This window comes from Lissotriton helveticus, chromosome 2_1, assembly GCF_964261635.1.
Source record: "Lissotriton helveticus chromosome 2_1, aLisHel1.1, whole genome shotgun sequence".
NCBI lineage: Eukaryota > Metazoa > Chordata > Amphibia > Caudata > Salamandridae > Lissotriton > Lissotriton helveticus.
The window spans coordinates 607033136-607060879 of NC_136059.1; the positions used below are offsets into that span (position 1 = coordinate 607033136).

The 27744-nt window shown below is 46.9% G+C and overlaps 1 protein-coding gene across 2 annotated transcripts in view; it reads left to right on the plus strand.

The window, feature by feature from the left end:
• The window catches only part of MSH3 (mutS homolog 3), a 1953894-nt gene that overhangs the window by 1736960 nt on the left and 189190 nt on the right, over positions 1-27744 (plus strand). For both annotated transcript variants that reach the window (XM_078675310.1, XM_078675311.1), the window contains exon 21: positions 27088-27274. In XM_078675310.1, coding sequence (XP_078531436.1) covers positions 27088-27274 — 187 coding nt within the window. The remainder of the gene's footprint in view (positions 1-27087; positions 27275-27744) is intronic.

The following is a 27744-nucleotide window of genomic DNA, read 5'->3' on the forward strand; positions in this document are numbered from 1 at the left end:
TCAACGTCACCTCCAGGTCCTGGCAGATCGTCCTCATCGAGAGAACCAAGGAGAAAATTGCCTTCTCCACTGTGAAAGGGCATTACCAATTCAGGGTCATGTCCTCTAGGCTCACAGTCCTGCCAAGCGTCACGCAACAGGTGTGACGCTCACGCATTTCAGTGCGGTGATCCGCATCACCGCACTGAAATGAATTGTCACGCATTTTCCACCTGTGTCATGGCTCCTGTGCCAGGGCTCTCAGCCTCTCTCTGCTGTTCTGAGAGAGGTGCTGCTCAGCCCGGGTCGAGTGCCTAAACAGTTAAACAGACTGCCGCAGCTCTCAGCTCTGTAGTGGCTGAGAGCGGCGCGCTACAATGTATCAGTTTCTGCCAGCCTGAAACTGCCTGGTCCGACTCCTGTTGCCCTGGGAAGTAGAATCAGAGCTGTCAATCACCGTGTGGCCGGGATTAAATCCGGATGTGCCGGCCACATCCGGAGGAACAGGAAAAAGTGCAGAAGCGGCGGGGGAATTAGAGAGTGCAGGCTGCAGACGCGGTCTCTCTCAGCTTTGGCCCCCCGCCGCGGCCGCCTGCGCCCGGCCCGCTAAAACACTGCAGCTGCTGCAGGCTGCAGCCAGCTGCATCAATGTCACCTCCTGGCTGCTCAGCTGAGCCCGCCAGTCAGCTCTCTGGCCACCAAGAGACTGTGAGCCCGGCCGTGCCGGGCCCGGGGGCAGCCGAGGAGTGCAGTCCATCGTGGTCGCTTCGAGGAGAGTGGACAGAGCTGAGAAGCCTCCTGGATGAAGATAGGAGCCGGCACCACTGGCAGTGTGTCAGAGTCAGGGCCTGTGCACAAGATCGTGGGCCGCCGAGGGTCATCATAGGCAGCCGGCGCAGGCAGCAGCATGTCGACACTTCACTAACAAGTAAGTGTCAGTCACTGTCAGTGTCCATGCTGCGCACGCGACGCCGGCCGGTGTCACTAGGTTTTAATTATCTTATGCGTCACGCCGACAGTTACCCCGGGGTGTCAGAGCGCTTCACAATAGGCAGACAGTACTTACACATGAGGAGAACATTATTTATGAGACCACAAATAAATTACAAAAACCAAACGTTAAGTTACATGAAGCAAAAGTGACAATCGTGAGCAAACAAAATAAAAGAGATAGCAAATGGTGCATTACAGGAAGAAAGAACAAACGTTACGTAGGCAATGGTGGCACTGGTGCAAGTGTGTAAAACAAACAATATGTAGGAGGTAGCAACCAGTGTGTTAGAAGACAAAAGTGACACTCCGCAACTTAAAAGCTCAGAGCTGTTAACTTCTTATTGTAGTCGCTTCCCTATGATGACTCAGACTCCTCGAGGCCCAGACCAGGGGTCCCCATCTTGTTGCTAAGCAGTGACACCTGTTTTAACTTTATTCGGGCTCCTCTGCTCACAGATCCTGGGGCATGGACGGTCTCAGACACCACATGAGAGAGGCCTTGGGGTCAAGTTTCTAAGCAATAGCCCGGCCGCATGATCATTTAAAGGGAGGAGGAGAGGCCCTACCTGCCCCCACCAGCACAACGCAGATAGCCAGCCAGGCAGGTTCGCTTTCAGTTCCGCCTGCCTGGCCTCTCTCACATCCTGTTTAAGCTGGTGGGTCAACTCCCACCACATGAGAGAGAGAGGCCCTGAAGTGATGGTGCATGACCATGCTCCAACTGCTGCATCATTAGGAAGGAGGAGCCAGAGGCCTTACCCATTCCTTACAGTACAGTCATGTTACAGGAGGGAGCACTAGTGTTAGTGCCCTTCCATTTCTGGTGCTCTGCAGCAGTTTCAAGAACTTCTTGGAATTTCTTGTTGCTAATATGGCTGTAATTTCTGATATTTAGAAGTTTCCCTCATCTTCATTGGATGATTTTAGCTCCCGAGAAAGTGTCACTCATAGTTGTTGAAATGTCACTCATAATTTCACTGAAATTATGTAAATGTCACACATGGCAATCTGAAACCTTGGCAGCTATGGGCTCATGAATGCCCCGCCACCATTCAGAGGTTGGTGAACCAAGTCCTTGCCGGTATAGAGTCCTTCTTAGCTAAGAATAATAATAATAATTCCATTTCTAGAGCGCCTGGTTACACCACAAGGTGTGTTCCCATGCTAGGATCAAAAACTCTAGAGAAATAGAAAGAGGGAGCATCTAAAACAAGGGGGAATGAGGGGTATTAAGAAAAGGCATACAGCAAGTCCAATTTAGGGAGTAAATAGCCAGGTTGTTAGGCCTTTGCGGAAGATGCTCTCAGTGGCTTCGGCTCTCAGAATCAGTGGTAAAGTATTTCACTGTTAGGCCGCCAGATAGCTCATGGATCATGCTTTCATTCTGGCCCTAAGGAATTTCGGAACTCTGACCAGGTGGGCTCTCGTTGACTTAAGTTTATGGACAGGAGTATAGGAGGTTATCATAGGGTGGAGATAACTTGGGTCTCTATTCTAGAGAATTCTGTGACAGTAGCTTTGTAGGTGATCCTGTTTTCCACTGGTAGCCAGTGTAGGCTAGCCAGAGCCTTAGAGGAGGATGTTCTTCTGGGGAGGTTCAGAACCAGCCAAGCAGCCTCATTTTGAATGAGTTGCAGTTTGCTGAGGCTTTATTCTTAGGCTCCCAAGTTAAGAATGTTGCCATAGTCTATCTGAGAAGTAACTTGAGCATGGATAAAGGTTTTCCTGGCTGCGACCGGTAGGAGGTCAAGGAGTTTTCTTAGAACTTTAAGAGTCCTTAAGCATGTACCGGCTACCTTCCTGATTTGATTCTCAAATGAACGTTTGGGGTCAAACCAGACCCCTAGATTTTTGGTTTCATCTTTAGGGGCATGGGTGGACCCTAGAGCCTGCGGCCACCATGCCGATGACCAGATAGATTGCGTATCTGAATGACATTGCCGCATTCAGTAACAGTTGGGAGGATCACCTTGTTCACCTCTAGGAAGTACTTCAGGCCCTGCAGCAAGCAGACCTGGCTGTCAAGGCCAGTAAGTGCGAGATAGGTCAAGGATTCATGTACTTGACACACCTGGTGGGCCGGGGCGAGGTGCAACCCCTTCAGGCCAAGGTGGAAGCCATCTTGGCAAGGGAGCCCACCAAGACTCAAACGTGTGTTCTTGGGCCTTGTCAGGTACTTCTGGAGGTTCATCAAGGGATATAGCACTATTGTGACCCCCTTGACGGAGCAGCCCTCAAAGAAACAGCTGTGGAATGTAAGATGGACCAAGGTCTGCCAAACTGCCTTTTACTCCTTCAAATAGGCCATGTGCACAGCTCCTGTGCTCTGGGCCTCCGACTTCTCTCGGGAATGTATCGTTCAGATGGACGCCTCCGAACACTGTATTGAGCTGTGCTGTCTCAATTGAACGAAGAGGGCCTAAACCAGTTGGTAGCTTTCATCTCCAGGAGGCTACACCCCCTGCAGAAAGAGAGACCTTTGCGGTGTTCTGGGCCCTGAAGAAACTGAGACCTTATTTGTTTGGCATTCACTTCTGACCACAAACCACTCTGGTGGCTAATGCAGATGAGGGGCAAGAATCCAAAGCTGTTGAGGTGGTCCATTTCCATATAGGCGATGCACTTTATAGTGGATCACTGACCAGGGGTAGATCACCCCAACGCTGATGGTCTGCCTAGGTTCTTCCACCTTAGTGAGGAGGACTACCTAGAAGTTTGGTAGGACCCCCCACTTTTAGTTGGGGGAGAACGTAGGTTAGACCTGAGCACGGCTGCTAGGTTTTCCCCAAACGTTTTGCTTTCTCCTCCCAGATTTTGCTGATTCTCTTGTTAGGGCCTGTGGCACTTACTCACTGTAAAGTGCATTCGCCTTCCTGCACACATTAGGAAGTGGTGCTTACCTGGGATTCTTAAATCGGTGTCCATTCTGCGATTGCATGCTGGTGCGCACTTTGCTTTGATGGTGCTCTCAAAGACGTGCCCAGCCTGCCATCGCAGGCTGCTGTGTAGTGTGCACAGATGGTGCTCTCAAATACGTGTCCAGCTTGCCATTTTAGGCTGATGCAAGCAATTATGCATTTACTCAGACTGGCCTGTTTAAGTCACTAGCCATCCTGAGACGACCTTTCACTTTCACCTGAGTACCCCGAGGGAATGTCTTAAAGGGTGAAGCGAGTGGTAGGTGAAAGGCAGGGCAGGTACACATGTGTTTGTCATCTGCCCAGGTTGTGACGAGTACCCATGTGTCTTTTCACTAACTATGAGCTTTGCTCTTCCCATAGACTAACATGGATTGAAATCACTTCATGCTGCAATAGTGGTTTGCATTGGAGCAGCCTCAAGGTGTTTCCTATCATTGGATTTGCAGCGAAAACACCTTGCCCGTGGTACAGTTGACTTTGTAGTAATTTGCACAGATATGCCATTACTAGAAAGTGAACATTTCTGTGCTCTAAACTCTTTGTGTGCCTTGGTGCTTAGCTCCATCTGACTTTGGAGGTTGGGGGAGCACATCTGGGCATTCCCCAGCGACAGCTATAAAACACTGGGCATGCTACTGGAACAACAGACCTCTGCCATTTGTGGGCTGGTTGGAGAGATTGATGGAAGAGGTTTTGACACTTGGTCTCTGGAGCCAGATCATGGCCCCACTAAAGCTAAAGATCCACATTCCATGGCCTCATAGCAGACAGGACTGAAATTTAGGGTAGACATATGTGGTTCAAAGGGAGAACCTTTGAACCACCCCAACTGCAAAGGCACACTCCAGTATAACTACTGGTGACATACTTCAATTTGGGGTGAGATACGCTTCCGGGGACGTGAGACCAGGAAACCTGGAACTTGTTGGTGTACTTTGCCAGAGGACTCTGTTGTGCTCAAGGAGGATTACTGCCATTAAAAGGGACTGCATGCTGGTCCTGTATAGTGGCTGGCCTAGGCCTGCTCCCTGCTGCTGTGTGGCACCCTGAAGTGTACTCTCCAAGGGCTTGTTGAGCTTGCCCCCTGTTCTTTTGGAGGTCTCGGGGACATGAAGGATCTCCTAAAAGGAGCCCATGCTGTATACCTGTGACACCTGAAGAGCGGTCCTCTCTCAAGTCCCCACATCGTCTGCTGGATTCCAGCTGGTAGCACGACATGGACCTAAAATGTATGCCTGGAGACCGGATCGTATGGTGCAGAGCCCTGAACTCTGGCTCCCATCTAAGGCATGTGGCCTCCGCATCGTGGGGACCTTAACACGCATAAGTATCTTGTTGATGGTGAGTGGATTCACCGGTTGCAGGACCCAGTGTGGCCTGCTTTGCAGATCGTGTTGTATCTCTCTCATGCATCACGCAGACTGCATGCTCATTGCGTGCGGTGTCCGAATCACACATTGCAACCCTCAGAGGTGGGGGCATAACCGTAGTAGTGCCTCATTCTTTTTCGTGAAGTATTGCTGAAGTTGCGTCTGTGTGTATGACCAGAACTGTCTGGTGTGACCAATATCTGCATGCCCAGGACACTGTAACTCATTTCTAGCGAGGCACGGAATTTGCAATTCTTCACTGTGTGAGTGACCGGTACTGTCTGGTGCAGCCAAAATCGATGTGCACTGGACATTGTGCATCATTTCCAAGGAGGTGCGGATTTTGCAACTCTTCTTTTTGTGACGGGGCAGTCTGGTACAACCCATATAATCATACACCCGACGTGCCCAGATTGCCTGGGTGTGACTCTGATCAATGTGTACCTGACAGGGCACCTCCTCCTTCCGAGAGGACCCCCGGTTCATTCTTCATTCATCCCCTGTTCTCTTACCTGGTCCTCAGTGCGGAGGACCAACAATTCTCTCCTCAACCAGCCCTCCCAGACGACACCATGTTGCCAGGTAGTAATGCCTGGCTTGGGCCTGGGTGGTGAGAGTGGCTGACTTGGCTGTAGGAAGGCTTCCAAAAACCACTGGTGCGTGACACTGCCCCCCCCCCACCTATGCTTTGTAGAACTGGGCTAGTGTCAGAAGGCCCTTTGAACCCCTTTGGTGCGACCATCTATTGACCTCGGCCCATGTCTGCTCCGCATCCTGTGGGTGAACTACTTAAGTGGCTATCAAACCCATTTAACCGACTGCCTTCTAATTGCTCTTGCTGCCTACCCCCTCCTGCTTCCTGGGACCCTGAATGAGAGTGACTTCAGCGGCGTGCTGCCTAGTGCCTAGGGGATGAAGGGGTGCACACCAGCCTACAATGGCAGGCTGGACACATATTTAAGAGCACCATTGGTGCGAGTGCGCACCAGCCTACAATGGCAGGCTGGACATGTATTTAGGAGCACTATTGGTGCGAGTGCACACACCAGCCTGCCATGCAGGCTAAACACGTATTTAAGAGTACCATGGGAGCTAAACATGCATCAGCCTGCAATGACAGGCCGGAAAACGGATTTAGGAGCACCATCGATGCAAATGCGCACACTACCTACAGTGACAGGCTGGACCAATGCTTAGCACACCCTTGGTCCTGAGCTCATGCCAGCCAGAATTGGCAGGCTGGATTCACATTCAAAGACACCATCCGTTCCAGTGTGTACTGGCAGGCTGGACCAAGGTCTTAAACCATAATTGGTGCAAGCGCACACCCACCGGCCGGCCATGGCAGACTTGACTAACGCTTTAGAAACCTCAGGTGAGCAACACTTCCTAATGTGTATAGAAAGGGTGCCCACACTTTCACACTTGCACTTAAAGTGGGAAAGTGCCCCAGGCCCTAACAAGAGATTCAACCACACCCAGAAAGTGTCCCGTAGGGAGATCCGACCCCCTTCTTATGGAAAACTCACATGGGGGTTAATCCTAACCGAGCAGTGCAGATGTACCTACCCAGCCACTTGCCTACCCTGGTTTGGTGGTGGTGAAAGGCCCCCGCAGGGTTGGCTACGGAGTGAGACAGACCAACCTGAGTATGAGACATATTTGTCAAGCTATTCAGGTTGGTGGCAGAATCAGTGTGCCATTCTCTTATTAACCAGTGTCGCACTTGCCCTGGGTATGTGGTGTATCTTTTTACAGGGTACTCACAGGTATAACCCCTAAACCAATAAGTACCCTATCCTGACGTGCAGAAATGGTGCACACACTTCCCTGCTGCAGTACAGTTGGAAAGTTCTTCAAGTTGTGTCACCTTATACATGTCCAGATCAGCCAACTCAACCGAGTCCCCCTCTGGTAGGACCCCCGACATGGTGGCAAACTCACAGAAATAGAGATCGATTGGGAATAATCACTGACCCAGAAGTCAATCCATCCTTCAGGCACCCTTACTGAAACAAAGGAACACTTTGCCCACGTGAAGTCGTGGTTCGCAATTATCCACCATGCGAAGCAGTGCAAATGCAAGTCCTATCCCACCTTTTGACTGTCAAATGTTGTAACGGCATCTTTCTGCCTGGCTGGGACGCATCACAGCATACTTGGATGATCCCCAGGAGGAAGTAGAGGGAAGGTCACCAAGATGTAACCTCTGTTTTGTAGGTTTCCTAGAGCAAGTGGAGGGAACTGCTTCCGATCTCTTCCTGGAATAAGACGCTCCTTGTACCTGACGGACTGACACCGCTGAAGTCCTCCCATTGGTATGATTGCACATATACTCAATTATAGGGAAAGGGACAGTATCCTGAAAAGGGACAAGAGCCTGGAGATATCCTGTTCGAGGAAAAGAAAGCCACATCTTTCCTGACGACACAAAAAGCGTCCAATTACAATGGAAATTATACCTGACAGTGAAGCAGAAATGGGGAAAGTTAAGTATACGATACATGCTGTTATTCCTGGCAAACCTACGAGTGATATACAATGGCCAAATGCATTTCTTAATGAAACCGGAAGATGTGTGGGACTGGCTTGAGAGTGTCGACAAGACTGGAGACAAACTGGGGAACTGCAGCTTTCGTTCTGAGAGGAATGCAGCACCAAAAGTAACGACAGGCATATCATAGGAGCTGGGCATGCTGGGCCATGATGAGAGAGCACCCCACTTCACTGATAGAGGTGCAACAAGATAGTACCTTGGCACTTAGTAAATCTCTTGACCATACAGTAGATGGAGCTGCTTGGGATGTAACCCCAGTCTGAGAGGAGTGGTCCCTGCCACTCAGAGTCACGTGTCCGCAAGATTTGATGATGAGAGATGGGGTGAACATCCCTACATTCCCATGGCTAGGTAGTGTTTTGCTAACAGTTCCTGGACCATTTATGGTGTCTCCAACATTGGGCTAAAAATTGTGGAGAACATTGATGTATTTATGTCAGGATGGATTCAGGGGTTGAGCATACAATCTAGGACTTCAGTCTGCAGAAGGTCTGCAGGGACTGCAAACACAATCCAAAGGTGGGTTCCTAGATGGAGCATTGTGCCGAGTAGACCGCAAGGGTTGGGAGCAGTGCATAGGTTACGCAAGAGGTGTCTCGGTCCCACTGACTGCAGCTAGTACACTGGCTTGTGGAAAGCAAAGACTGCTAGACCTGGCCATGATTAGGTGACTACATGTTAGGATTACATTTGAAGATGTACTGCAGTAATAAGGAATACAGCAGTTTTTGAGTAATGAGGATGTTTATCCGAGGAGTAGGGAGGGTTGTTGGAAGTCTCATGCACTTTGGGGTGGGCGTACTCACGGCAGCAACATGGAAGCTAGGCATTACATCTATGAAGGTGTCCTCTTCCCTGGCAGATTGCCAAACTAACATCAATGAGAACATCCACGATGTTACCCCATAGAGTTTACCCAGGGAATATGGTTAGTGACTATACTGAGGCACTCCATATTGCTACCTGTAATGTCGGAGCTTTTTTTTTTTTTGTTTTGCATATTTATATAGCGCAAACTCGACCCAAAGGAATTGGAGCACTATACATGAGCACCAGTTACATTACAGACGGACACATTCATTTTTTTGGTAGGCACGGGGAGATTAAGTGATTTGCCCAGAACCACAGGATGTGAAGTTGACCTCGAGGCTCGAACCTTGGTTTCCCAGCTCCAAAGTCGGATGTCTAGCCGTGAGACCACATCCATCCTCTTTATGCCTATACTAAGAGATAGTGGGTACATACTTACCTTCAGAGACATGGCATTTGCGTATCCATGCTGCAAGAGTCACATTTAACCGACGAGGAAGCTAAAAGGGACAGATGTTCCTCGATGCTTGTCATTTTTGCACATTTGTTTTAAAACGCTTTTAATACTGCAGCTCTTTGTTACTTGATGCCTACCTGATTGGCGGTCTCCTTCCCCTCAGCCGACTAGGCGCTGAAGAGGGAGCATAGCGGCCATATTGGAGGTAGGCTGGGGGTAGAGGTCTAGTTGTTTACCTTGCCCGCCCTCCACAGCATAAAATGGTACTACCTACCCGGGCGCGCAGCGAACGCGCGCAGCGGGCACGCCGATGGCGCGCCGAAGGCGCACCAAAGGGAAGCCCGTCTGTGCCCAGAACGCGGCCGGGGCAGGGAATGCCGCCCATCCTACCATCCAGTCTAGAATTACCTACTCACGAGGGGAAATTATTGCCCTTCGCCCAGTGGGCTGCTCTCACCACCGTGCAGATCCCGTCACTCCTCGAGGCACCTTCATAACATGCAGGCACTGTGGGTTCTCCTCTATGAACCTACGGGAGCCTCATAAACCCTCTGCCTTGCCTCCCTCCCGTGGCCCTACATTGACAATTCCCATCAAGGCCGCCTTGATAAACTGTAGGTCAATGGTCAAGCACTCCCTCGATATTCAACAATCCCTGATGGAAAATAATTGGGATCTTTTATTCTTAACCGAAACTTGGCTGAATGAGGAAAGTAATCCCGCGATTACTTTGGCGATTCCGGACGGATTTAGTATTATCTGTGCTAACCGCCAAAATGGAAGAAGGGGAGGTGGAGTAGCAATTATTTATAAAAATAAATGGACTATCTCCTCCCCACACTTTGATCCTATTGATAGTATAGAGGGGCTCCCCTTTAGTATTAACCTCTCAGCATCTGTTTCTTTTTCAGGCCTACTGATATACCGCCCGCCCAATTCTAGCCCTATTCACCTTCGGGCATTACTGGAATACATCACCCAAGCCTGCACCCGCTATGCCAATTATACTGTCCTTGGAGATTGTAACCTACACATAAAAGACCCGGCCTGCTCTTTGAGCTTGAATCTTTTATCTACCCTCTCGGCCTGTGGTATGTATCAGCTAGTGGCCCTCCCTACTCATAGAGCCGGGCACACACTAGACCTAATCTGTTCCAACCTTACAGCGATGAGAACTGAAGACCCTACTCCGGTTACATGGTCAGACCATTTTCTAATTCCCTTCACCACCTCCTTGACTCGCTATGATAGACCCTCCTCCGCCCCAAGAGAATTCGGAAGAAATTGGAGCAAAATTACATCATCCACGCTTGACGCCCACCTTAAAGAGCGCTGCCCCCGTTCGGCCACGGATTTAGATACTTGCATCTCTAATTTTAACGAATGGATTTGTCAGGCTATCGACTCCCTGGCTCCTCTTAGGCCGATAAAAACATTCAGATCCTCCCCAGCTGCCCCTTGGTTCTCGGAGGAACTACGCCACTTGAAATCTGCTTGTAAGGTGCTGGAGAGGCGCTGGAGACTGGATTATTCCAGTGACAGTAAAACTAATTATCGTCAAGCACTGAAGGAATATAGGAAGCAGATTATAAAGCATAAAAGAATCTTCCTCGCCGAGAAGATTGAAAGAGCTAGCAACCCCCCTAGAGAAATCTTCTCGATTGTTAGATCTTTCACGAATCCCCAAGCTCTTATTCGAAAGCAGCAAGCCTCTCAAAAACTCTGTTCCCAACTCTCAGAGTTCTTTGAGGACAAGATTGCCCAGATCCATGCATCCTTTCCGACCAGTGGTGAAACTGAGTTGCCCACGGCAATGGCCAGGACCCATATTGCTAGCCCCACCCTCACAGAATTTACAGAAATTCCCCTTGAAACTTCCTATCTAGAGCTACTTAGATGCAGGTCAGGCAGCCCCGGGGACCCATGGCCCGCTAAACACTATAAAGGGCTGGCCTCCTTTCTCAACCCTTACCTTAACTCTATTTGGAATTCCTCTTTAAGTTCGGGGGTTTACCCGGAGACCTGGAAACATGCGTTCCTAGTCCCTATCTTAAAAAAGGCCAACGCAGACCCTGAGAACCCGGCTAATTACAGGCTGATATCCCTCCTCCCTGCTCCAGCCAAGATTCTAGAAAGGCTAGCCCACCAGCAAATCGCACGCTACATTGAGAATAACGGACTCTATCACGATTCCCAGCATGGTTTCCGTAAGGGCTACAGCACGGAGTCGGCCCTCATTGAGATGGCAGATTCAGTGCGCTGGACATTAGATCAGGGATCAAGGGCGGTGTTGGTGCTGCTGGATTTATCAGCAGCATTCGACACCGTCTCTCACCCTCTACTACTGAATAGATTGAGGGAGATTGGAATTCAGGGCAAGGTCCTTTAATGGCTCGGCTCGTTTTTATCCAATCGGTCACAACAGGTCCATACCCCCCCTTTCACCTCTACTCCTAGACCATTGAAATGGGGTGTGCCCCAGGGCTCTTCTCTCAGCCCCCTTTTGTTTAATGTTTATTTTTCCCCTCTGGCTAACTTGATCTCCTGTACGGGAATTAAAACGACGTCCTACGCGGACGATATCCAGCTTCTTTTCACATTCAATGAACCGTCCCTCAATACCTTTGGACCCCTCAAAACCTGTATGAGAGACATTGCTAAATGGATGGACCTCAATTTTTTACGACTAAATGCAGGGAAAACCGAGGTGCTCTTTTTTAATCAGCCATCCCCACTTAGCTCAAACCTATGGTGGTCGGAAGAACTGAGCCAAGCCCCCACTCCGAAAGATTCCGTTAGGAACCTAGGAGTGCGTTGGGATGAAAAATTATCCTTTGAAAATCAGGTCCGTGCAGTCTCAGCCGCCTGTTATTCTAAGATAAGAACTCTAAAGAAACTAATAAAATGTTCTCCCATCTGCGAACAGAAAAACCATTGTCCATGCCCTAATCATTTCTCATCTTGATTATGCCAACGGATTGTACCTAGGCCTGACCAAAGGCCTCTGCCTGAAACTTCAATTGGTACAAAATGCCGCTGCACGGTTAATCGGAGGCCTCACTCGTAGGCAGCATATTACCCCCTATCTGAGGGAATTGCACTGGTTACCCATGAGCAAACGAATAGAGTTCAAGGTTTTGACACTGGCCTATCGTTCTACTAAGGGCCTCGGATCTGCCCATCTACGCTCTACTCTACGGCCATACTGCAACTCGAGAGCCCTTCGATCTAACACCAAACTCCTGCTGGCCACCCCAAGATTCAAAAGAGCGCGAGCCGGGGGCAGAACCTTTGAGCTGGGAGCCGCTCAAAGATGGAATAAACTTCCCCTAGATCTGCGTAAGAGTACCTCTGAACGCGAATTTCGCAAATCCTTGAAGACCTTCCTATTCTGCCAGTAATTCTCTGTATTCAGAGACCGTGTTTCAATCCATTCAGCGCCGGGACACCCCGTTGGGGTAGCCGTGCGCTCTACAAATGACACTATAATAATAATAATAATAATAATAATAATGTATTCCTCTTACACACGAGGGGTTACACTATGAATGGCCCCAGGAGTGCCTTTCCAACATGTACATGCTGATGTGGAGGGTAGATTTGTGCTGCTAGATGGGAGAAATATCTGTCGTGTGAACTCGTATACACCCTACACAGATGACAAAACATTTTGATGAACTTCACTAGATCTGTTTCTACCATTCATGGATCTGCCTCTTATTTTGCAGGGTGACTTAAATTGCATAAAGGATTGTAACATAGACAGCTGTCCCCCCAGGGATGACACAAAACCAGGACTGACCACAGCATTATTGGAGGTGATGGGAATATTATGAAGCTTAGATAACTGGTGTACCCCACACATACACATCACTCCCACTGTTATACAACACACAACACGCAAAGTAAGCAAACCTACTTATTAGTGACACAGAACTTCAGTGTCAGAATACAAAATGCCGAATACCTAAACAGGCTCCTCTCAGACCACTCCCCATTTCTAATGACTTACACGGACAATGGTTGAGGGAAACAACCACTCCCTTGGAAACTACCTCCAGAGACCCTTAAGGACAGGGTTTGGTTGGCTCGGATATTAGAATAGCCAAGGAAACTTACCTTTAGTATAATTGCTGGTCCTCACGCACAAGGGTCACAAAATGGGAGGCTTAGAAGGCAGTGATGAGGGGGAAACAATTTAAAGACATATGATATCTGCAAACATTTGACCAGAGAATGATCACAAAATGATGGCCAGCAGACAGAGTTACCGGCCCGAGACAGCACATGCTAGACTCTGATAGAGACACTATTAGAACTTGACCACGAGTGACCTTCAGGATACACTTGACAAGCTGACAAGCACACACTCCGAGAATACCAACTGAAGTTACATACTGAATCAGGGCGACTTTAACATGACTCCTAAAGAGGGAAACCCTCTCCCCCCTTGATACTTTCCCTGAACAGTCTTGATGGGACCAGGGTGGTGACACAGACCAGCATAAATGCAGTATTAGCGGAATACGTAACATAGCTGTGTAAGAATCTGGACGTGAGAGGTGAGACCTGATGAAGACTTTTCTGTAAGAACTTCCTACACTTTTTGTTGCACAGGAGGATAGAACTGGGCCTATAGGTGGGAATTACACAGGAGCAAGTTCTAATTGCTATACATGGCTTAGCTATGGGGAAGGAGCTGGAAGGAGACAGGTGTCTGATTTTTATCAAACGTATGCTCGGCTACTAGTAAATAGACTCCCAGAGGTCTGTCTGGAGGCCCATCGACCTCCCCAGTTTGCCTGAGTTCCTCCATAATAGTCATGGTGCCCAACTCTGATTAAGACCCTGGGGAACTAGCCTCAGGTAGGCCCCTAGCTATGTTGAAAGTAGATACAAAAGTGGTCTCTATGGTGTCAGCTTCCAGACTCCTGCCTAAGTTGAGGACCTCGTGCACGACCAATGTAGATTTATCTCAGGTCGCAACAACATGATGAACATTTGGCGCTTTTTCCATGTCTTGCCATACCACAAGGACTCACCCCGCGAGGTGCCCTTCTGGCGCTTGATATTGAAAAGGCCTTTGACTTTCTCAGCTGAGAATACTTGGTTGAGATCTTGGCAAAATGGGATTTGGTCCAAACTTTTTGAGATAGATATGAGGGCTCAACCGCAAGGGTCGAGTGGGGCAGCAAGCTCTCGTTGCCATGCACCATAGAGAGAGGCATGAGGCATAGTTTCCCCGTCTCTCATACTCTTTGCCTTAGCAATGGAGCCTCTAACCATACAACTTCGCCTGATAAGGAGGCTTTGGGGTATGAGGGTTGGGAACATGCTATACACAGTCTCCATGTAGGCCAACAGCATCTTATTCTATCTGACTCACCCTGGGGAGTCTGTCCCTGTCCTCTTCCAGGAATTAGATTCCTTTTTGCTGGTATCAGTTCTCCGGGTGAATAAGCCGAAGCAGTGCTCTACCCCTATGGGAGTTTAGGAGGTGGCTCACAGACTAATCTGTCAGAAGTCAGAATCCAGTAGGAATGAAGAACATTCCGGCATTGTCTCATGAGCCAGCTGACGGATTCAGTCGCCTCATGTTGGGGATGTTGCTATATAAAGCTTTAATATCTTACGTAACCATGATTTGTTGGTGATTGTTATGCCACAACCCTTCCACCGACTTAATCATATCCCTTGTATCTTGAATATGTGAAGCTATCAACAAATAGTACATAAGGATGTTAAATGGCATCCATATATTTGGATAGTGACTCTAAAACAGAACAAATATTAGTTACTATGGGTTGAAATGGTGGATTATACTCATTCTTGTGGATTTTGGCAACTCCATATATGCTTTCAGATGGATTCCATTCATTTTTTTGTTTAAATATCTTTATTGGTCTTTTCTTATTTTTCCTGTTCTTACATTGCATGGCAATACAGAAATACCTGAAGCATAGTCCAAACCTATACTATACAAACCAACACAATAATAATACTGTGCATATCAACTTCGTGTTACAGAGGAATATGTATACATTAGTTTCCAAAAGGCAGTTACCCATGAATCGTTGTGTGCTATTCCCTGTCCAGAGTACTACTCTGCGTCTTCTACTCTTCATACATAATCGCCAACGCCATATGCTTGCACATTCAGTTGCAACCTATCCATTAGTACCTAGCGTGTATGGCATTAGGGTACGTCGAAGATATTGATGCATGGACGTTTCAGCATTTCAATAAAGGGATTGCGCAAAAGAAAAAGATGAGGATAAAAAAAAATATGCGCTATAAGACATACATTATCTAATCTTCAACATCTAACAAAATAATAATGAAACTGCCATCGTAAAAAAAAGAAAAACAGATAGAATAAACATTGTGTGATTGAGTATGGAACCCCGCATCCTGTACATTACAATATGGTGTCTTTCCAAGGTGGGACTTAGACCCATGCGGATGTTAAAAGTTGTCTTTGTGTAAGTGGGTAATCGGGGGCAGGGGGCCTCCCATATCGGTCTTTGGCTATGCATAGGGTTCATAATAATTCGCTCTGCTATCCACGAATACCATACCCTTTGTGGCTCAGGGTCCCTAGTGTGTGAGTTGCGTATCCAGATGGATTCCATTCATGTACTCCTATTCCCTTTCACTTATCTCACTCTCAACCAGCGCCCTGGACGTCAATTGTTTGATTTTGCGTTTTACCCTGAGAGTAGGGTCTGAATTGACCGGGGAGTAATGTTCTTGATAGTTTAACAGATCCATCATTTTGCTAATATACTGGTTAAATGACTATCCCTCCTCCTTTTTCCAGTTTTTTATCGTAACTGTTTTGTTGTTACGCAGCTCATGTAGGGTTTTCATTTCACCTGCTGTCAAGTTGTAACTGCTGCGGTGTATGTGCCTAGCAGCTGATTTAAGCCTTTGGTATACGATGTTATGAAATATGTTACATGTGCCCATAATGTTTAAATATTGAAAATAAATAATTTAGCATTTTGGTTAATAGTGTGTTAATGAGCTCTGTTACTGAAGTAATATCTATACATGTGAATAAGGAGAGAGGTTGCTTAAGGATTTACAGTGTAGTCATATCTACGCTGCCTTAGGAGCTTGTCACTATTGCAGGGGATCCCCCTATATATACATTGAGGGAGCGGGCAGACACATCCTACCAGGCCTGGAACCTGATGAAATGACCTCACAGCTCCAGCATGCCACCAAGTGGGGCACTAACAAACCACATTGGGAGCTCCGACTCTTGGAGGGACCCGTGGAGGAGGGCGCGCTGGCCATTTGCTTGATGTAAGGCATTAAACATCCAGAGGATAATCCAAAGGTGGTTCAACATGTGACTGCAATATGGGAGCGGATTGTTAGACAGGTATTGCGGCGCCGACTCTTTAGCAGGTCCCTGCCTATAGATTGGCTGCAACCGTTCCACCCAATAAGGGAGGTTATGTCACTGGGAGCCTTGAGGGAGGGAGGCTGCCTGATGGTGAGTGTCTTCAACCCGGGAGAAGAATTCTTGTCATTTTAGGAGGCTAGAGTGACCTTTGGGGTCACCACATGGTAGTGCCTACAATTTTCCAAACAGATGCGCACAGCTAGGGAAATTTGGATTAACTTCTCCGTTACACCGTCGAACTCAATGACATTAGAAGTTCTTCTAGAGGGTGGGAAGGTAAGAGGACTAGTGTCTTATGCATATGTAACAGTTAAAGACGACAGGCCACAAGTTCTTTTTATGGTGCAACAAGCCTGGGACAGAGATCTGAAGACTCCCATAACAGATAAGGAATGGGTGTAAGCTTGACCCAGGTAAAAGAAGTGGCTAGTAATGCCAGATTTAAATTGAAACATTTTCACTTCCTTCATTGGAACTATATGACACCCAGTAAATCACACAGAATATACCATTGTAGGCCGGCCTGGGACAGAGATCTGAAGACTCCCATAACAGATAAGGAATGGGTGTAAGCTTGACCCAGGTAAAAGAAGTGGCTAGTAATGCCAGATTTAAATTGAAACATTTTCACTTCCTTCATTGGAACTATATGACACCCAGTAAATCACACAGAATATACCATTGTAGGCCGGCCTGGGACAGAGATCTGAAGACTCCCATAACAGATAAGGAATGGGTGTAAGCTTGACCCAGGTAAAAGAAGTGGCTAGCAATGCCAGATTTAAATTGAAAAATGTTCACTTCCTTCATTGGAACTATATGACACCCAGTAAATCACACAGAATATACCATTGTAGGCCCACGGCCTGCCCAAAATGTATGGAACAGGACACCACATTCCTCCATATGACTTGCACATGTAGAGCACTAACTAGGCCCTAGGAGGAGGTGGTAATATGACTCAAACAGGTGACCCATGTTTGTATCCAAACATCAGCCCGTCACTGCCTATTGGGCATAGTACACAAACATAGTCAGGGGACTGTACAACACAAATTTGCAAAATTAGGTAGACTCCTTGTGAAACGTCAAATAGCCATACACTGGTTATCTGATAGAGGGTTCACTGCCCCAGAATGTACCATGGCTATGTTGGAGTGGGCCATGGCAAACAAATTGCAATTAAAAAGTGTGATAACAGATGATCAGGCGGACAAGGATCTAAGAGAGTGGGGCAGATATGGTGAACCAAATGGTGAATAATCCTGTGACAGATGATGACTGACATGAGCTAGAGGGAATACCAAGTAAATGGTCCATAACACAGAAATGCAACTGTGAACCACTCTGGGATGTTTGGCTACCCAGGGCAGGCCGTAGCTGGGGTGAGCCAGGAGCGTTCAGACCAGACAAATGCCTGTATATTGACAATATTACTATGTTGCCCTGTTGATGGATGTTGCTTTACCTTAGTGGATGAGCTAGTTGGTTTGTAATTGTATTGTATGATTATCCTGTTGGACTGCATAATTACGAATAAAGATGTAAAAAAATATTTAATTAACATAAAACATGAATCTGTAAAAAAAAAAAGAGAATTTTTATAATTTACTACCCTATTCACCTACAAACCCAACAACACTATTGAAATCTAAATTACTAATTTAACTACAAAAATGAAAAATACATTCAAAAACACAAAATATACTTAATTGATTAAAGGAACAAATAAGCAATTAATCAATTTACATATTTAATTACCAATTAAATATTCAACTAGCATAAATTAAATGAAAATATAAAAAGCTATAATTTATAATCTAAATATCTTCCCACCCTATTCTCCTACAAACCCAACACCCCACTACTAAATTATAAATTACTATGTAAAGAAGAAACATTACACATGAAAATCACATACTATATTTAAGAAATTAAAACAATTATAACAATATTAATACCTAAAACTAATGTAATACCTAATATATTAAAATAACCAACAACAATATTTAATACAACTATATTAAACAATGTTATATACACCAAACAATATTTGGACGACCCGAGGAACGATGAAGCTCGGGAAATCAGACAGGAGCTAGCAGGCATACAGATGATGTTAAAATCAAAAAATCCCACTCACTGCCAGGGCCATCTCCTGGACCCTATTTTTGCTAACTGGGACACCTTGACCGTAGAGCCCCCAACCCCTGTTATTTGGTCAGACCATTGTTAGTCCCTTTTCGGGTGGCAGTCCCGGATAATGGACCTCAAAATGGAACAAGCACCGCAAACATACGCAGGAAATGGTCAAAGTTCTCCACTGAGGCATTCAATAAAATAATAACAGCAGGAGGTCTTCCCGAGGGGGAAGAAATAGACTTGGCCTGCGAAGCAATAGATCTGTGAATTCCCAAGGCACTAGACTCTACAGCGCCATGGACTCAAAGTGCTCTGGCGAGGAAATCCAAATCTGCCCCCTGGTTCAGTACTGAACTACGAGAACAAAAAGCAAAATGCAAAAGCTTAGAGAGGAAATGGCGGAGGGGTTTTTCCGAGACAGAGAGAGATGTATATAAGAAGGGCTTAAGGGAATATCACACACTGATCCGGAAAACTAGGAAAACCTGTTTCTGCACGAGAATCAAAGATGCGGACAATTCCATGAAGGAAATGTTCCTAGTATATAGGAAACTTTCAGATCTCGCCCCACTAGAAGCCCCTATGACTGGATCGGTTAATACCTGCAATCAAATAGCAGAGTTCTTTGCTAATAAAGTAGACAAAATCTACGCTGGTTTCCCAGAGACAGCCAGAGTGGGTGATGGGAAGGCAGAATGTATCCTGAACACACAGGACAGTAACTGTCTCTCGGCATTTCTAGTTCCATCTCAGGAAACAATATGCCACATAGCAGGTAGCATCAAATCAGGTTCACCAAGGGATCCAGCAACTCCTAAAAGACTCCATGGCAGTATAACCACTCTGGAGCCATATATTAGTCACCTACTTGCTCTTTCCTTTGAATCAGGACAAGTCCCCACCTCATGGAAGAAAGCTATAGTCCTCCCCTTGAGGAAAAAGCCTAACATTAGTCTAGAGAAACTGGACAATCTTCGACCTATCTCCCTCCTCCCATATTTTGCCAAAATCGCGGAGAGAGCAGTCAACAAACAACTCTATGCATTTGCTGAGACCAGAGGACTGCTCCACCACTCACAGTCGGGATTCCGAGCTCTACACTTGACGGAGTCGGCCCTGCTGTCTTCAACGGAAGCCCTACGAAGATATGCAGACGAAGGACAGATGGCGGGACTAATTCTCCTCGATCTCAGTGCTGCCTTTGACACTGTAGCTCATCACACACTGCTACAGTGTCTAAAAAAAGGCGGGGTGAGAGGAAAAGCTTGGGAATGGCTTCAATCATTCCTAACTGATCGCACCTTCCAGGTCGCACAGGGCCAGTTCAGGTCCAAAGAAATTAAACTCAAACAGGGAGTGCCTCAAGGTTCCAGTCTCAGCCCCACCTTATTCAACTTGTATGTGGCCCCAGTTGGAGTGATCACAGACAAATTTGGGGTTGAGACAGTGTCGTACGCAACTGACACGCAATTGATTGTGACCTTTACGCAACCAGAGGCGCAATGTGCCATCAATTTCATGACCTGTATGCAGGAGGTGGCAAAGTGGATGGACTGCCTCCGACTTAATGGGAATAAGACGGAGGTATTGATTGTAGGCAAATCCCCATCAGTGTGGACATCAGCTTGGTGGCCGGACGAACTGGGTGAACTACCCACACCCAGCAGTCTAGTGAAGAACCTAGGGATATGGCTAGATAAAAACTTATCGTTCAACCACCAAACCAAACAAGTGGCAGGCACCTGTTTTGGTATACTGCGGGTCCTTAGAAAAACGCTGGACCTTATGCCCATGTCGGTACGCCAGACCCTGGTCCATACCCTAATAACATCCAGGCTGGACTATGGAAATGTACTGTATCTTGGGACCAGCGTAAAATGCTTCTCGAGACTACAACGTATACAAAATGCAGCTGCCCGCTTGATCCTACAATTGCCCAGAAGGGCATCAGCACAAAAAGCACTGAGGACCCTACATTGGCTCCCGATTAAGGAACGAGTGACTTTTAAGGCCCTCTGTGTAGGACATCGTATCCTTCATGGAAGAGGCCCGAGGTATCTGCATGGCCTTATGAAACGGTATGAGCCGACCCGCCAGCTAAGATCACGCGTCACTGGGCAAGTGCAGGTCCCAAAGGCAAAAAGAGCTAGGATGTGTGGAAAATCCTTTAGAGTCATGACCGCAAGGATATGGAACAAGTTACCAGAAAAGCTGCGTCTGGAATCCTCTGAGTCCATCTTTCGAAAAGACCTGAAAACAGTCCTCTTCCCCAAAGACTAGTGCCAGACCTAAAACATATTGCCTTAGACTTTTATGAAGCATCTGTAGCAACCAGCGCGGGGACACACTTGCTAGTGTAACCAAGCGCTTTATAAAATATATATAAATAAATAAATATAGTCTTGCATCTTGATATTTTTGAAGTTCTAATATTTTTGACAGGATATTCATGTCAGACGATATTTTGATTTGCTATTTTTGTCATTCACCATACTATAATATTCACTCTATCCGGATTCTTACAAAGCGCGACTACTTACCTGTGAGGGGCTCAATACCCTGAGTTGGAAGCGGGGTGGCTCTACGGTTTAATGGAAGAGCCAGGTCTTGAGGTCCTTCCTGAATTGCAGCAGTGATGGTGATTGCCTGAGGTACAGAGGTCATTGCAGTGAGATAGAAAAAGAATCTTCTTTCAGACGTGGTCTTGCGGATTCGTTGTATGGGGGTCAAGGACAGTTGGGCGGAGTGGAGATGTCTGGTAAGAGTGTAGAAGGAGTGGCGGTGGTTGAGCTATGCAGGTCCTGCATTGTGGAGGGCTCTGTAGGTGTGCGTGAGAAGCTTGAAGGTAATTCTTTTGTTGATAGTTAGCCAGTGAAGGTCTCTAAGGTGGCCGGTGGTGTTGCTGCGCGTTGTATGTTCAGGATGAGGCTGGCAGAGGCGTTTTGGATGTTCTGCAGTTTCTTTTGGAGCTCCTGGCTGGTGCTGGCGTAGAGTGCGTTGCCGTAGTGGAGTCTGCTGCTGACAAGCGCATGGGTGACCATTTTCCTGGACTCGGTGGGGATCCACGTGAAGATCTTACGAAGCAGGTGGAGCTTGTGGAAGCAAAAGGACGAGACGGTGTTGAATATTAGAAGCAACAGCAGAGGGGCAAATACTCAAAAAACATGGACAACAATTATGGAAATCTTTATGAAACCAAAGATGTTCTTGTTGAAAGCTATTTTGGTAGTGCCTAGATATCCTAGGCAGAAAGACTGAGTTGGCAGGTCTTTTCTGGATTAAATTGAGGGTGTGGTGGTCTTACTACTGAGTTTATGTCACTATGAAATAGCTTTTATGAAGGACTACCATAATGAGTTAATCATGGAAGAAAAGTAGCTGTAACACGTTTTAGAATGAAAAAAATAATGCAAATACAAATATTATGTATCAGTAAGAAAGCAATGTGTCATAAACATAAAAAAGAAGGGTCCATATAAAGATTGAGGATTACTGTCTGGTAGAGAGTTATATACAGGTCACTGACAGAGTTAGTATTATGTTAAGGTATAGCTATGGTATTAGAGGTAAGATTCATTTTAATAACTAATGGCAACATGATTAAACTTTGGGATAATATGGGTCAAGGATTTGAAATGTTTTTTCTCCATTCGTAATTCATAATAGTAACTTTAGTTATTTTACTCCACTTACTGTTAATTGAAATATTTTTGGGGGATACATTGGTGTTATTAATTTTTCTGTTTGGTACATCAACTCAGTGGTCAAACAGTAGAGTAAGACACACACACCATACTGCGACATAAAACGTGCACAATCCAATGTCTACGCGGGGTAATGTAATTGACGCATAGTAAACATTGCATGGGAACTGCACTTCATCTGGTCGGTCGATACAGCCTAGTGGACAAACTGACCAAGCCATTTCCCCCAGACTTTGACATGCTTACAGGGCACCCACATGCTTCATAGACCACCCGCTCCTGTTGCCTGCACCAGCCCACCCCCTCCTCCATTTGGACAGTTCGGGGGGTATGAATGCCAGCCATTGTGAAGCAATGTATCGCTTGGCCGCCAATAGGCCAGTTCCAAGGAAGGACCTTTCTGCCCTAGTGTCCCCTAACCCCTCAAGCACCCTAAGCAAAGTCAGTGTGGATGACATGGGGTTCGGGTGCGATGGCAGAGATGACTCTGTGGAAGATGTGTGGGCAGGGGTCTGAGGGTGCTTCGAAGTGGCTGCTTTTCATTGTCTTCAAGGTTTTTTATGACGTGAGCGGGATCCATTTGAGCAGAGTCTGTTGGGTGGTGTCACATGAGCGATGAGCTGGAGCGGTGAGGTAGTCTTGGTTGTCGTAGATCATCTTAATCTTGTGGTGGAAGATGGTGCTGAGTCTGTTGCAGAGGTCATGGGAGGGTGGGATGTCTGTTGTTTGGCTGCAGACTTAGGCACATTCCTTGACTGTGTTGTGTGCGTTGGTGAGGATTCTGTCTTGGAGGGATTTCATCCTTGTAGATTTGATGAGTTGGTGGTGTGCGGCGGTGGCTGCTTTGTGAGCAGCATGTGTTTCTGGGGTTTTGTTGTTCCTCCATCTCTTTTTGAGTCTTCTGCAGGGGCGTGTGGATTCTTAGAGTGCAGGGGTAAACCAGCTTGCTTTCTTTTTTAATGTGTTCCGGTGGCTTTTTTGAGTTAGGAGAGTGTGTCAGCGCAGTTTGTGATCCAGCGGTGGAGGTTGCGTGCTGCAGTGTTTAAGTCTGAGGTAGTGGGTGGTGGGGTGCTGACGAGGGTAGAGGTGAGCTGGTCGTCGGTGACTTTGTTCCAGCTTCTGCGTGGGAGGCGGTGGTCATGCTTGTGTACGGTAGTTTTTTTTTAAGGAGATGTGGATGCAGTGGTGATCTTTCCAGAGGAGTTCCGTGATGTGGCTGTAGGAGATGCTGTTTCCTCCAGTGAAGATGGGGTCGAGTGTGTCCTGCTGTGTGTGGGAGGGCGGTGACTAGTTGTTTCAGTCCTATGTTGGCGAGGTTTTCTAGGAGGGAAGCAGTGTTTGAGTCGTCATGGTTATCCAGGTGGAAGTTTAGGTCTCCGAGTAGGATGTAGTCTGTGGATGCGAGGGCGTGGGGTACGATGAGGTCGCTGATGGTGTCTGTAAAGGGAACGCGGGGGCTGGGTGGCCTAGAGATGAGTGTTCTGTGGAGAGTAATTTTGGGGTTGGTCTGGATCTGGAAGTGGAGGTGCCTCATGAGGGTCATCTTGTTATGGTCATGCTGAGGTTGCTTTTGTGAACGACTGTGATGCCTCCTCCTGGACGGATGGGGCGGTCCTTGTGCAATATCTTGTATCCGTTGTGAATAGCGGTGGCAATGTCGGGTGCAGAGTTGGTGTTGGTTCAGGTTTCCGTGAGGAAGACTAGGTCGGGTGAGTAGGTGTTGAGGAGGTCCCAGATTTCTATGTTTGTGTAGGGAATGTACATTGAGGAGGATGCAGTTGAGTGGTTTGCGAGTGGTGATGTCTGGTAGGCTTGGTGATGCTGCTGGGGTATGGAGGTGAGTGAAGTTGCGGCTGCAGTGTAGACACGAGAGAGGGCCATGGGTGTTAGTCAACATCAAGAGCTGGCAGATGTTGTTGCGTCCCGAGTTGAGATCGTGGAGGGCGCTGTAGTTGCAGTGGAGGCTGGTCAGAGGACCAGGGTCCCTGGCACTGGTCGCGGTCGGGCGCAGACGGACTCGCCTTTGGCTCCCCTTTGGGGTGCCAGCTGCGCACGTCCGCTGCGAAGCCAAGCAGCAGTAGCCATTAAGTAGGAGTCGGGTCAGCTTGGAGGCGGGGGTGGGAATGACACACTGGAGAGGCCACGGGGGCAGCAGCAGTTGAGGAAAACAAAGGAAAGAGTGAAAAGTAAAAACTGAAGATGAAGGAAAACGAAGGAAACAGTGAGAAGTGAAAAAGAGAAAAGCGACAGAATGGCAGAACGAAGGAAAGAGGAAAAGGGTCACAAAAGGAAAGAGGCAAGAGAAGCAGAGGCAGACCAGCAGAAGAGCAGAGTGCTCTCCCAATGGACCACCAGAGATGAGGCATAGGCAATAGCCTGCGGGTGAAAGAGGGCCTCTAACACACTACAACAGAGCTCAGGAGGCCTCACTTAGTGGTGTAGCTGCGCGGGGAAAGCAGTCACACTCCCCAGGTCAGTGGTAATGCTCTTCTTGCCATGCAGCGGGCGCCGTTAAGTAGAGATTAGCTGGGAGGTGGGAGTGGGAAGGACACACTGGAGGAGGAAGGGGCCACGGGGGAGCAGCGGCAGGGTAAAATGAAGAAAAGAGCCAGAAGTGAAAAGTGAAAATTAAAGAAAGAGTGAGTAGTGTAAATGAGAAAAGGGATAGAAGGGCAGAACTGAGGAAAATGGGCACTTAAGGAAAGAGAGGCAGGGTCAGAGCAGCAGAAGAGCAGAGTGCTCTCACACTGGACCACCAGGGATGAGGCACAGCGCAGGAGCCTGTGGGTGGAGAAGGGCCTTGAACACCATGCAACAGAGCTCAGGGGGCAGCACTTAGTGGTGGAGCTCCGCGGGGGTAAGCAGTCACACTGACCAGGTATTGTGTTACCTTTTGACTTCATTGTTGTTTTGGTACTGCAGATATACTTTACACATTGCTCATAGTTAAGTCTGTCTGCTCTGTGCCATAACTACCAGGTGTTTGAGTCCAGATTAATTTATTGCTTTTATGGATTCACCCTGACAAGAGTTGTGATTATTCCATGAAGTGGATAGTCACCCACCCCAATTAATGATCCAGTTTCTTGCAAGTATGGCTTTCTTATAAATAGAAGGTGTCTCTTCATTGGTATTTATTTTGGGTAAGCATTTGAAGTGGTGGCTCCAAGACAGTGTTTTCTTTCAAGCAGAGGTTCTTTCAATTCTTTCTAAATTCCTTTTTTAACCATCGCAATGTGGTGAATGGTAAATTGTATGGAGACACAGGATGCACTCTTACCCTTCTCCCAGACAAGAAGCCTATGGGCAAGACAGTGGGATGTTCTTAATTGTTTACTTTGCACTTAATCCGTGGTACAAAAGTAATTTCAACCTCCGTGGATTCAGTTGTGACACAGGCTGATGGAGGGCTCTAAACATATTGTTATGGTGGGTTTGGATGTATCCAATCGCTTCGCTCAAAGATGGACTAGATGAACTATCAGACGTTGCAGTTATGGCAGATCCTCACTCTTTCCTCCATCTTGTCTTTGAGGAGGACAGCTGTGGTGATGAGATGAACTAACCCCTTTCATATGCTGCATTTCCCTGAAACCGCACCCTCTCTAATGCAGTGTTTCCTACTATCAAGACACACACCCAGGTTTACCATCCTTAGAAACATCTCAAGTCAGGCCTCCACAAAGAACTAAAGCAGTCCGTTCTGCCATTTTGAAATGCCCTGCCTAGGTGCCTGGAGACGAGAATCAGCACCAGTAAGCATCTTACAAGCTCAAAAAACTTCACAAGCACTCTTTTGTTTCACCCACATGCAGTCACTCAAGTGGTGCCAAAAAGAAAGTCAATCCATTACTTACAGAAAACTCCTACAGAGTTCCTGTTCAAGCACTCGTACACTCGCATCCGAATGGTGGTAGTGATGTACTCCCTGGTCTTCCAAACTCCACACTGGCACCCCTTAGGTACATTAGACATTCTGTAGCACGTCATCCATGGCCTGAAGAAATATGAACACTTCACCCCCCTTCTGATTGAAATCCATTGCCTCTACTTTACACACCTTACAGTTTCCCAAACTAGCTGCCTTATTTACAAAGCTATTGCAGCCAGCACCCCTGCTTGTGTTGCAGACCAACTCACCATCTCTGGTGGATCTTGATGCAGCCAAGTCACCTTTAGACTGAAGACTAAGAAGTGTAAAGAAAGAAAAGTCAAGTCAGCAGGCCTTTTCCATCTTTGCACCCTGGATCTGGAATGATATCTTCGTATCCATCGGGACTGACTCAGTGTTGCACCAATTTAGGGAAGAGTTGAAGGATCACCTCTTTAAAGCACACTGCATCACAATGCTTTAGCAAACCACAACCCATCTTCCTCTCCTTGTTCTCTTTATGCTTGTCTTTGACCATGTACTGCGCATGGCTGCCTTCTGGCAAGGTTCACACTATAGAAATGCCAAAAAGCATAAAAACATACAAAAGATTTCCTAGTTTTTGCCCAATAGGAAAGAGGCCCTGGCAAGCCGTATTTACCTGAATGCGGCCATCTTGAAGGCCCCTCCATGTGGCCACTCATTGCCTGATTTAAAATAAATGGCCTGCACTGTTTTCAGAATGGCTTGTCTCTTTTTCAGTACTAGTTTAATAATTATAAGTCGAAGTAAACCGGCTCTGCCAGTGACATGACCATGGTTTCTGGTGACATTTTAAAATATATTTTGCATTTCGATTTCTCTTCCAGAATGGGAGCAGCAGATAACATATACAAAGGTCGTAGTACATTTATGGAGGAATTATCCGAGACAGCAGAAATAATTAAAAAAGCAACATCACGTTCGCTGGTTATCCTGGATGAGCTGGGACGAGGAACTAGCACGCATGATGGGATTGCTATCGCTTATGCTACTCTGGAGCACTTTATCAAACACGTGAGTCTCGTCAAAAGAATGAATATTTTTAAAGATTTTGTTATATCAAAAGTACCTTCAATTATATCTTGTATATGTAAAACTGACAGACACAACGGTGTCAAAACTACAATATTATTTTTCCTCAAGAATCCTGGGTTATGTAAGTTATTAGCCTGGATGGGTTTGTCGCTGAAATGGTCCTGGTGATCCCTTCCCCCTGTGGTAGGGCAAGGGGAGGATTATTGCCGTACTTTAGAGTAACCCTGGAGTGCAAAACCAATGTGATATGTACCGATAACTCCTCAGCCCAAGATTTGTGTTTATCTACGTGGCCTAATGGCATGAACATTGTTTGTGTTCATTTTTATAATGGGTGTTTTGGGTAGGACTCTAGCCCTAATAATAATGATAGGTTCATAGATTGTATTTTAGAAATTGATATAACATTTTCTTATCTGCACAGGGTGTTTCAAATTGTTGCTGGAGGT